The sequence below is a fragment of the Limulus polyphemus genome, unplaced genomic scaffold (genome assembly GCF_000517525.1).
Source record: "Limulus polyphemus unplaced genomic scaffold, Limulus_polyphemus-2.1.2 Scaffold1295, whole genome shotgun sequence".
Lineage (NCBI taxonomy): Eukaryota > Metazoa > Arthropoda > Merostomata > Xiphosura > Limulidae > Limulus > Limulus polyphemus.
In genome coordinates, this window is record NW_013666905.1 from 29,637 (window position 1) to 42,015 (window position 12,379).

Genomic DNA, 12,379 nt, shown 5'->3' on the forward strand with positions numbered 1-12,379 from the left:
AAGCCTAAAAATAGTCTAAGTCTTCGAAGCGTATTTGTTCTGATATTTAAAAAAAGTTATGTACGTTTATATATTATTTTAATTCCTTTTTTATTATATCATATACCCAATAGATTTAAAAAAATCAGAGACTAATCCATACTCCAATAATTATAAGTACGAATAAAAAAAAAATCCGGTATTTATATCGTCTAGTAACATTCCAACTTCACTACTGTTGTCGATGTTTTATTGTTTCTGATTTTATTATTTACCCCTCGGTGGCTCAGTAGTAAGTCTCAGGACTTATAACACCGACATACGAGCTTCGTAACCCGCGATAGACAAAGCATAGATAGCCCATTGTGTAGCTTTGTGCTTAATAACAAGCAAACAAAAAAATTAATTATTTTCTTATATTTCCAGTGTTCCAGCTTAAATGAAAATATTTTATATTAAATACCAATTTAAACTATAATTTTATATCGTATTTCCATTATTCTTTACAAGTTCGTTTTTTTTTTATTTGTGTTTGTTTTAAGGAGACATTTATCGAGCTGTTCGTGTTTTTTATTATTTTTCCTGACAGTTTCTAGAATGTTGTCGCTAGTGGTTCTACTATACCTTTTTTAAGGTACTATTTGTTATTATTTTGTTTAGTTTCTTTGGTTGACATTAAACAATATAATTGAATTTATAGAATCCTAATAAAAGCTAGCGGTTGCACGCGACTACAACTTAAAAAGTGTCATAAAATAACAACGGTTACTTTTCAAACGTAGAAGCGAACATTTTGTTCAATCTACCCTTCAAAACGTTTTATCTGAATTGTTATCCGAAGATGTTTGATACAGCACACTAATATTTCAATTGTTATCACTTCAAAATTTTTTGATACAGCACACTAATGTTTCAATATTTATCACTTCAAAATTGTTTGGTACAGCACACTAATGTTTCAATTGTTATCACTTCAAAATTGTTTGATACAGCACACTAATGTTTCAATTGTTATCACTTCAAAATTTTTTGATACAGCACACTAATGTTTCAATTGTTATCACTTCAAAATTGTTTGATACAGCACACTAATGTTTCAACTGTTATCATTTTGATGTTTTTTATATAGCATATTCAGGGGCGTCGCTAGGTGCTTAAAAGATTCGGGGTTCGAGCCCATAGCCGCGGGAATTTTCGGCGTTTCGGTATAATATCGATCTTGGTTTTCTATTCTGATTTTTCGAGACATTAACTGGGGATTTGGGGCACTGTCAAATAGAATCGAGGAACGGACCCTGTATGCCAGCGCCTAGCGACACCTCTGAGCATATTAATAATTGTATTGTTATTATTTCGAACTTTGATATAACACACTAAATTTCCATTGTTATCATTTCGAAATTGTTTGATATAGCACACTAATATTTCAACTGTTATCGTTTTAAAGTTTTTGATACACCACATTAATAATTCAGTTGTTATTATTTCAAAGTTGTTTGATATAGCAGACTAATATATTGTTACGTCTCTGGTCGTTTGTTAATTTCTCGTAAAAATTCTTTCCGAAGAACTTTAGTGATACAAGTCCTTTCTTAATTAAAACTAGTTTATTTTTTCTCAATACAACTTTGCAATACACAGAATTTCCACAGTCACTTTAACTTAAACACACGCTGTAATTCACAACGATTCACGCACTTTACTTGCGGTCACTACCGCTTACTCGACTCGATTATCTGTCTCTATATCTCCCTATCTGCCCTTATCTATGCCGTCCCTTCTCCCCCGCTTTATTTGCCGGGTTTATATATACAAAAATTGAGGGTGTGTAGAAAAGACTAGAGTTGCCAGGAACAGACAAGATGCTTCTAGAATCTCATGACGTGTTACTAGAGTCACGTGACTTCCGCTGTCGTAACACTATCCTACTTAAGATAATAGTTTAGTTCCAATAAAGATGGATTTCGATTGTGGTAATAGAGATTTTTAAGGCAATATTTATCTTACTCAAATTTAATTTCTTTTGATACCATTCTTACCATACGATTTTGTGGAGACTGTAAAGTGAACTTATCTTCTCATATATATATATATATCAGTTTTCATTAAAAAGGTTCTCGTACATTCTAAGGCAACATTTTATGGGAGGTCATTTAGAAATAATATTCAACAAGCTTGTTAAATATTCCCGAGACCTTGCTGGACTACTGCACAAGGATATGATTGTTGAAAATCCATAGAACAGAAGAGGATTTATAATGAACATTTTTATTCAGCTACACCTCGCTTTTTTCACAACCATTTTGTTTTCCACAAACTAATTAGAACCTATATTTCTTCAGGCTCATAGAGAAATCAAATAATATAGCATAACTTGATTTGTAGGCAAGAGATGGCAGCACAATAAACTCAATTGCTTTGATATCGCCGTGAACAAGTCCATACTTTGATCAGTAGTTTTGCATAAAATCAACTTTTGGTGAGTAACTCTTCAATCGTTGAAATAAAGGTGTTTCTAGTGGTAGGATATTGGTGACGTAGGAGCTGGGAATTTAGACCTTTTAAGAGGTATTTTTATGTTTCGTAAATCAATATATCAAATATAAAAGGAAAATTTATAACACATATACTGTTATTTATAGAAAACTCGATACTAATAACTAAAGCGAATAAATATTATATATCTTTATTTGTCATATTTTACTCACTACTAGTCTCAGACTACAAAATCTCATTAGGAAAAAATATCTCAATACACCTCTTCATCTAGATAATTGATTTTAACGTTAAACATTGCGTGACTGAAGTCAAAGGTTAATGTTCGCTTGACCATTTAATCATTACATGTCCAGTTAGAATGTTAAGAGCTTTTGTTGTGTACTTCATGAAAATAATAAAAACTTGTGATTAAAAAAACACAAATAACGCTGTGTTTGGTGACATGGGTCACCTGTATAGTTATGGCCACAAATCGGTAAGTACAATTCTCTATATTGTGAATCTAATTTAATTGATATGCTTTGTTTTGGATCTGTGGATTTTAATACATTTTTGACAAATCTTCGTGAATACGTTTTTAATTAAAAAGACAAGGTATTTTTTCCACAACTTGTCCTACGACCTTTAGATTTTTCCTCACCCAGAAAATGACCCCCGGTGGGTCAGTGGTAAGCTTACGGTTTGTTTGTAATTAAGCACAAAGCTACACAATGGGCTATCTGTCCATTAGGGGCAGCTAATTTAGCTGTCCTCGTCATTTCCACCACGAGTATCGAAACCCGGATTTTAGCGTTGTAAGTCTGCAGATATACCGCTGAACCACTGGTTGGGAGCTGTAAGCTTACAACGCTAAAATCCGGGGTTCGATTCCTCGCGAAGTCCCAGAAAAAAAAATATATTTTAATAAATTTGGTAAGGTCATGCAGATGTGTATTTAACACTCAAAGCACGAAAGACGAATAATTGATACTTCTCAAACTGTTAAGAACTAATAATATAAATATTTATTTATAAATTTATTTTCCTCATGAAAACATTATACCAAATAAACTATTAATCTTTATGAACATTTTTGCTTTTAAGAAAAAAAAGTCCATCCCGTTGGGACAGCGGTAAGTTTGCGGATTTGCAACGCCAAAAGTCTGGGGTTCGATTCCCCGCGGTGGACTCAGCAGATAGCATAATGTGGCTTTGTTCTAAAACAAACAAGCTAAACTTTATATGATTATTTCAAGCTACGCCCATGTATCTCTATTTGCATAAAAAATACGACAAGTGAACTTCTTAGCGGTAGCACGTGCTTATAGGTTGCAACACAATCTCTATTGAAGTGAAAAGATCGTATGTATGTATAGATACTGCTTTTATGTCTACAGGGCGAAAGAACTGGTTGTAAAACTCGTTTTAGTAGCAAAATATTACCTATAACCTCTATATTGTGAAGTTGTATCTCTGTCGTTCGTGTTATTTGTAAATTTAGTAACTTGTAGCTTATTTTATTGTCTTTCTTCGTTTCAACTTTTTGTATTAAGCTACACAAGGGCTGTCCGCAAATAGCCGTCTAAACTAAATGGATTAACTAACTAGAAAGGAAGCTGCTAGTCAACAACACCCACCGTCAACTCTTGGACTACTTTTGTGTGATCAATTCTATGAGAATTGACCGCCTATTTTATAGAAGGAGAAAAATCTGGAGGGAATTTCTAATCACGGACTGTCTTGCTAAGCCTAAAAGCTACTCCATATTAATATATCGAACTTGGTGTAGAAGAATAAGATTTTACTTTACTATTACTTTATGATATTATTAACTGTTGCATTTTATTTAGTCATCATTAGTAAGTTTACAGTTACAATGCTAAAACCAGGAGCTTGATTACCCAAGGTTGACAGAGCGCAGATAGCCTATTATTGATTACCCAAGGTTGACAGAGCGCAGATAGCCTATTATTGTTACCCAAGGTTGACAGAGCGCAGATAGCCTATTATTGTTCAGCTTTGCCCTAAAAAAGAGTATTTTTACTTTGTAAGTTGCATTCCAGACGTTAAAGATTAGAATAATATGGTCAAATCCTACTATTCGATCACACAAGAGTAGCCTAAGAGTTGGCGGTGTGTGGTGTTGACTGTCTTCCCTCTAGTCTTTCACTGATAAACTTGGAACGGTTAGCGCAAATAGCCCTCGTGTAGCTTTCCGCGAAATTAAACCAAACAAACAAATGATCACGCAAGAGTAGCCTGAGAGTTGGCGATGGGTGGTGTTCACTAACTGTCTTCTCTCTCTCTCTCCAGTCTATCTATTCAAAATTATGGACAGCTATGCGTATATATTCCGTGTTTCACTTTTCGAAAAATTTTGAAACAAACAAATAACTCTATACACGCTATCATTTCTTCACGACATACAACATCGTGATCACTTTATTGGGCTCTTTCTTAGATTATCAAAAATACATCAAAGGTTTGTGTTTTATTACGGTTCTAGCTTAACTGATTGTACAACCCAATCCATAGCTGAAACTGTAAATATTCCACTTTTCAAATAATATCGTTTTTATTTACTGTGTTGACTGACTTGCCTTTCCTCTAGTCTATAAATTTAAAATTAGGGATGTTTGTGCAGCTTTGTGCGAATACCCGAAACAAACAGACAGAGAATTGTATTTTTTAATGTAATTTATAGAATTCCAAGTACAAAATATGCTCATTTTGTCGTTAATTTACCAAATATGGAAATAATTAGCTGTTTGGTTATCTGAATCTTTTTTTTTCCCGTGAACTGTTGAAAGGTCACCATGTTCGCCGCGGATAGAGGGGCTGTTTCTACATACTTTTCTTGGCAGAACTGTTCGTAATTTTTCAAAATTCAAAAGTTTCTAAATTTTACCAAATGATCCTGGCTGGCTTGAACAGAATATAGGATCAATAATTCCTACATGGACTTAAATTAAGAATAGGGTTAAGAAACATTATGAAATAAGATAAATAAAAACTTGCGGTAATTATGGTTACTCGTAAATCCCTGAAAGTTTATTCTTCTTGGAAATTTGGACAGTCACATTATGAGTCATGAAAACACAACCAGCTAAAAATATCCACAAACGAGAGGGAAAATAAAATTAGGAGAAGAAGAAATACTATCTACAAGAGGAAGAACTTAAAAAAGGAAGAAAGAAACAGAAACAACGTTATCCCAGCAAAAATTACTTATCATAACTATACTAATACATTCATCTATCAAGTCTAAATTTAATGATGTTGTAATTTATAATGAAGTTTTTTTCATTACCCATTCAAGCCGTCTGCAAACGTTTATTATCTATCAAATCTGTTCTAGATAAAATTTGTAGGTTTATCATCTGCTCTGATTAATTATCTAAACATGATGGAAGACCCACAGGTCATCAAAATATACTAATAATATGCTAGTTTTGAAACGTGACAACAACAACAAAAAAAACCTTGAAAAATGATGTTAAGTTTTACCTAAACATTGGTGTATTTCTGTGATGTTATAAGATAACAGTTCAGCTAAATACGAAACAGAAATAATACGAAATAAGATAAATAATGGTTAAATTTAAATGCCCTTTTTATTTTTTCAAAGTTGGTTTACATGTGTAATGTTTACTTTTTTGTGTATTTTGTTCTAAGTAGTACACTCTGCTCATTGCTTCACAACAAGTGTTTTTTTCTTCCGGTAACGGGATATGGACCATGAATTCTCGGATTCACATTTTGACGCACCAATCATTAGGTGATGCCAATTCCTAAGTAAATAAAAAGAAAATTCAGTTAAAAATTGGAAGATATTCATTCATTCGTCTCTGTACAAAAACTTAGGAGATAATCATAAAATGTTTTAACGTAAACATATAGATATTTGTTGTATCAGCTTTCGTGTTTTTGAATTTTAAATTCATTTTAGTCATATTAAAGCGTGATCGGCGTTTAATATCAATGAGATTTATTTCTGAAAATTATAAAACATCTAATGTGTATTATTTAATATTTAAATTATAAAGCATTTAATATGTATATACATGATTTAAATCATGATCACTGCATCAGCCATTCTAAGTATATTTGGCTGTTGTAATTAAGCTAGATTGTTACAGATACTAATTTATAAAGCTAATATAAAATTCAACTAAACACCTTTCTGTTTTCCCACTAACAAGTTAACTTCCAACATGCACTAAAACCAACAACAACTAAATCAATAACTATTGCGATCATGTCGTTAATACACTTAAGTTATTTAATCGTCATTAGCTCACGTTCTTCGTTTGCTGACTTTTATTTTGTAGCTACGAAACTAAATTGATTTTGAAACTTTATTTTGATATGTTGTATTTTAAATACAAATAGTTTTTATATGCAAGTAACATTGTCAAAGTGAAATGATAAAGTAATATTTACAACCTGAGTATACTCTCGATGCATATAAAGCAGGCTTTCGCACCGTTTTTCACATATAAAATGCGATATTAGCAAAAAAAAAACGTCATCTTTATCACATATTAATTGTTTAACTCATCAAGATAAATAGAAGGACTTAACTATTCATCATTAAGTTTAAGAATTTACTAAAAACTACAATGCCTAATGCTAGTGCGTTGCACTTTGTTAGACACAAAATGGCGCTATACAATCTTTTATATCGTTACTGGCTAAATGATTATCTGTTGGCGACGTGATGTCGAAAGCTCCATGAGATGAAGCGTTACGTTGTGCTAGAGTTGCTACGAAAGACAGTTTACCTGCAGTGTTACAACAAGCTGCAGTTAGGTTTAGATAAATTCAATCCGTCTCGGGCTAATTGGTAAGAGCATGTGAGTGAAGTGTACGTAGTATTTAGAAATGGATTGCCCAAACACGAGTTGAATTTTACGTTAAATCTTTTTTCTTTTGTGGGGGTAAATCATATTTGTTCGTATATTATGTAGTAAGCAATCTTTATATGCTAACTTTGGTCTTTTCAGTTTTCTGTTAGTATTTGTTGTCGAGGGTTAATTTTGCCAACGAATACAGACCGGTAAGCTTGGAGGACCGAACCGCAGTAAACTGTGGGTGGAAGTCGGCCTTGTTATGGCTAAGCTGAAGGAGCACAAGCCTCCGTCAGGTTTTATATAGAATTAGGCCTAGGCTTTGTTGGATATTATTTATGTGAGTTCCGAGTTTTGTCAATTGGAGAGTGCGTAAAAGACTTAAAACTTTAAGTTTTATCACTTTCTGCTACTTCTATAATTATAAGGATAGTAATTGTATATTAGAATCACGTTGATATCAACTCCCGAAGCTATGATGACGCTGAAAGCAGATTGCAAGAAGTTTGCACCGAACATTTTTAACAAATCAAAATGTCAACATTGTTTCAAAACGAAGGAAGCTCACACAGCAGAAGCTCTAGAGAGTAACCGGGTGAGTAATATACTTTCAGTGTCAGAGGTTAGCTTGTGTCTTGAGTGATAATGATATAAAACAGCAAAATATTAAACTGGATGCTACACTTTAAAATAAAACTCAAAGTCAAACAGATATGGTAAACATATAAATCTACAATTAAAAACTTTGGAAATCTTTATACCGATTAGCCTGGTTTCCTTAAGTATGTTATTTGTCATTATTAATCTAAAATTAAATGTATAAACATTGTTTATTATTTTGTAAACAAACATAGCTGTAATTATTTTGTCAATTTGAAGGCAAAAAAAACAGCTGTTTTAAAGTGTTCCTTTTGAGTAAGAATATTCCATTCTTAGTTTATAGTCCTGCAAGACATATGAAAAAGTCTGTGATATTAAAAACAACATTGATCTCTGTCACACATAACAAATGTTCTTTTTGTGTGATGAACCTGAACTTAAGTATTTCCATGTGTGTAGGAGGTGGAAGTTTTTGCTTTTTTTATGAGAGTACTTGACAACATTGCTTGTGCTGATAGCTTGGATGTTTTCAGTATTTTCTGGACAGGTTAAGAATTGAAGGAGAGCAGACTTCGATTCTTCATCACACTGGGCTTAAATTCAGTCTGCTTTTCATTTGTATTTGAATCTTGCAAAAGTTTGTCTCAATCAACTGTTACTGTTGACTCTTAATTGTGTGTTCTGGTTTGCTCCAAATCTTATTAAAAATTATCTAGATTTTTCTTTAAAATAAATTGATAATTGGACCAACTACTTATTAAAAAGTGGTGAAACAGCCCAAAATAATCATATTTTTTAGAAATAATGTTTCTTTTAAAGAAATAAAAGTACTGGATCATGGCAGGAGTTTGGATGATTTCATGATGTTCAGGGGATAAAGTTATTTTCTCCTCTTCAATTTTTAAAGGATTAATCCTTCTGAACCTTGATGTAGGGGTTTGAAGATTCACTTGTTCAGTTTTTTATGCATGTGCTATTTTATTTGATTTTTTTGTTAAAAGCTGACAGTCAAATTCTTCTCTGAGATACATATTGCCCAGGTGGTACATAAATAACCTGTAGTGATATACCAGCTCTCTGTGTGTTTTTACGAGTTGTGTGTAAATTTCCTAGAAATAATTAAGAAAATATATAAATTCCCTTTCGTTTAAAGTAAAATCTGGTTTTATATAAGAAATACATATATATATGTATGTGTGTATATATATATAGGCAACTTTGCTGCATAAAAATATATACATTTTATAAACCTAAAAATATGAGGGGAACAAGGTGACAGAAGGCTATTTAGTTCATTGAGGTCACTCCTTACTCGCATAACTACCAACCTAAACATTTGACTCAAATTAAACAACCCTGCTTGTACATATAGCTTATTTAAGAAAAGTAAAATAATAGAACACACCACATCATGAAGCAAACTATTTCAAAAGTCTATAATTCTTGAGTAAAAAGTAACTTTTTTTTATTCTCACTAGTCACGATAGTACTTCCAACCTTTTCAATCTTTCACTCAAACAGACCTCCTGTAGGGAGATTGATTGCCCAAATCCTTAACAATTTTCAACACCTGAATCAAGTCACCTTTAATCCCTCTACATTTCAGAAAAAAACAAGTTCAAACTTGTAAGCTTGTCCTCATAGCTTGAATATCTTAAACCAGGTATTATTCTTGTAGCTTGATTCTGCAATACTAAGGATCATATAAGTACTGTAAGTAAGGAAACCGAAACCATACACAGTATTCCATACGAGGCCTCATATACCTGAAAACCTTCTGGTGTGATTTCTGTCAAATTTAACGTTCACATAGGAATGATGATGATGTGTGACAATGTAAACATGATTCAGATCCGAGGTTTCTTTTTAAGTCACCTGACATGTTTATTTGTAGTGTGCTTTTGTGTTTAGGTTTTTAAACATTGCAAATATATGTTTGTTTTTGGTAAAGAGTATTTGGACACAAGGTAAGTTGTATATTTCATTACATGGAGGATACAGTGGTAAAGTAGTTCCAATAAATCTGGATACTGGTGGAAAACTTCTGTAGGTGTGGTTAAGACTGTTTAAAAAATATTGAGGATTATATCGATCCTCTTTACAAAATATGTACTTAAATGTATTTTCAAAAGTATATTAAAATGTGTGTTTTAAAAAAAATTGACATTTTGCCACCTAAGCACATTTTACGAAATATATTCAAATATATGTTAAATTGTGTTTACTAATTTCAAAATGAATTCTTTCTCTTCTGTTAGATTCCTTTAAAATCTTCAGTGAATCACGCATGATAGTTAACATTTATTTCATCTTTTGGCTTGATATTTTCATTCTAGTGATTCCTGTTGGAAACTGAAATGCTTGAGCAATTATCAAGTAGAATTCTGTGAACTTAAATATCAGTGATAAAATTAAGTCCCCTTTTCTGTTTTATTTTTCATTCATAAAACTGAGAACTGTTTTTATGTAGATATGATTCTTTCATGCGCATCGTATTCCATTAGGATTTTATTGAAACGAGAAATTAAACAAGTGAAGAGAATTAATATTAAACAGAGTGAAAAAATTTTCCTTGCCCATCTGTAGATAATTAAAATAACTTGTACTTTGAAGCTTATGTCTTATTACGTACAGAAATTTGTATTTGCACATTCTAGTAACAGAGATAAATCTAATTGGATTGAAATGAAAAAAACATTGTGTTAGTAATGTCCAGTATAAAATGGTAAAGAACTTTTGAAATTGTTTGTGATAAATGCTGAAGCTAAAAAATAAATCCAAATGTATATTTATGTTCTACGTATAGTTAAGTCAGTAGGCTTTCGTGTTACGTTGCATGGCTTACAATACAGTAACGAGCTATTTAATTTCAAAAGAAAATGTTAACTGGAAAGAACAAAAACAGACCTTATACTTGAGCTATTTAAACTTATATTAAGTTGTTTTGTTATTATATAAGTATAATGTGATAAGGTTGTGAAGTTACTGCACTCTTAAAGTAGAAAAACAAACCAGTGAATGCCTGCTTCAGTAAGCATGAGGAATATAAATAGCGGGTACCTCTCTCAAACAAGCTGGATATTCAGTTTACTAGTTTGAACTGTTCATAATGTATGAATTCCATGCATTGGAAGCGGGTGGATAAATTAATTACATGGCATGAAAGGTATGACTGTACTATACCACTCAGGCTTGTGGTATTAGATGCTGTAGGTGTGCATGTTAGTCATGTGTAGAAAAAAACTACACTGTAGTAACACTCATACTACTTTACAACTACACTGTAGTAACACTCACATCATTTTACAACTACACTGTAGTAACACTCATACCACTTTACAACTACACTGTAGTAACACTCACATCATTTTACAACTACACTGTAGTAACACTCGTACCACTTTACAACTACACTGTAGTAACACACATCATTTTACAACTACACTGTAGTAACACTCACATCATTTTACAACTACACTGTAGTAACACTCACACTATTTTACAACTACACTGTAGTAACACTCACACTATTTTACAACTACACTGTAGTAACACTCACATCATTTTATAACTACACTGTAGTAACACTCACATCATTTTACAACTACACTGTAGTAACATTCACACTATTTTACAACTACACTGTAGTAACACTCACATCTATTTTACAACTACACTGTAGTAACACTCACACTATCTTACAACTACACTGTAGTAACATTCACACTATTTTACAACTACACTGTAGTAACACTCGTACCACTTTACAACTACACTGTAGTAACACACATCATTTTACAACTACACTGTAGTAACACTCACATCATTTTACAACTACACTGTAGTAACACTCACACTATTTTACAACTACACTGTAGTAACATTCACACTATTTTACAACTACACTGTAGTAACACTTGCACTATTTTACAACTACACTGTAGTAACATTCACACTATTTTACAACTACACTGTAGTAACACTCACACTATTTTACAACTACACTGTAGTAACACTCACACTATTTTACAACTACACTGTAGTAACATTTACACTATTTTACAACTACACTGTAGTAACATTTACACTATTTTACAACTACACTGTAGTAACACACTATTTTACAACTACACTGTAGTAACATTCACACTATTTTATAACTACACTGTAGTAACACTCACACTATTTTACAACTACACTGTAGTAACACTCACATCATTTTACAATTACACTGTAGTAACACTCACACTATTTTACAACTACACTGTAGTAACATTCACACTATTTTACAACTACACTGTAGTAACATTCACACTATTTTACAACTACACTGTAGTAACATTCACACTATCTTACAACTACACTGTAGTAACATTCACACTATTTTACAACTACACTGTAGTAACACACTATTTTACAACTACACTAGTAACATTCATACTATTTTACAACTACACTGTAGTAACACTCAC

The 12,379-nt window shown here is 32.2% G+C and overlaps 1 protein-coding gene across 1 annotated transcript in view; it reads left to right on the forward strand.

Moving 5' to 3' along the window:
- The first annotated feature begins 7,247 nt into the window (after nt 1–7,247).
- The window catches only part of LOC106462988 (protein MLP1-like), a 132,720-nt gene continuing 127,588 nt past the window's right edge, over nt 7,248–12,379 (forward strand). Inside the window, exon 1 of the mRNA XM_022390393.1 lies at nt 7,248–7,902. Coding sequence (XP_022246101.1) covers nt 7,783–7,902 — 120 coding nt within the window. The 5' untranslated portion in view covers nt 7,248–7,782. The remainder of the gene's footprint in view (nt 7,903–12,379) is intronic.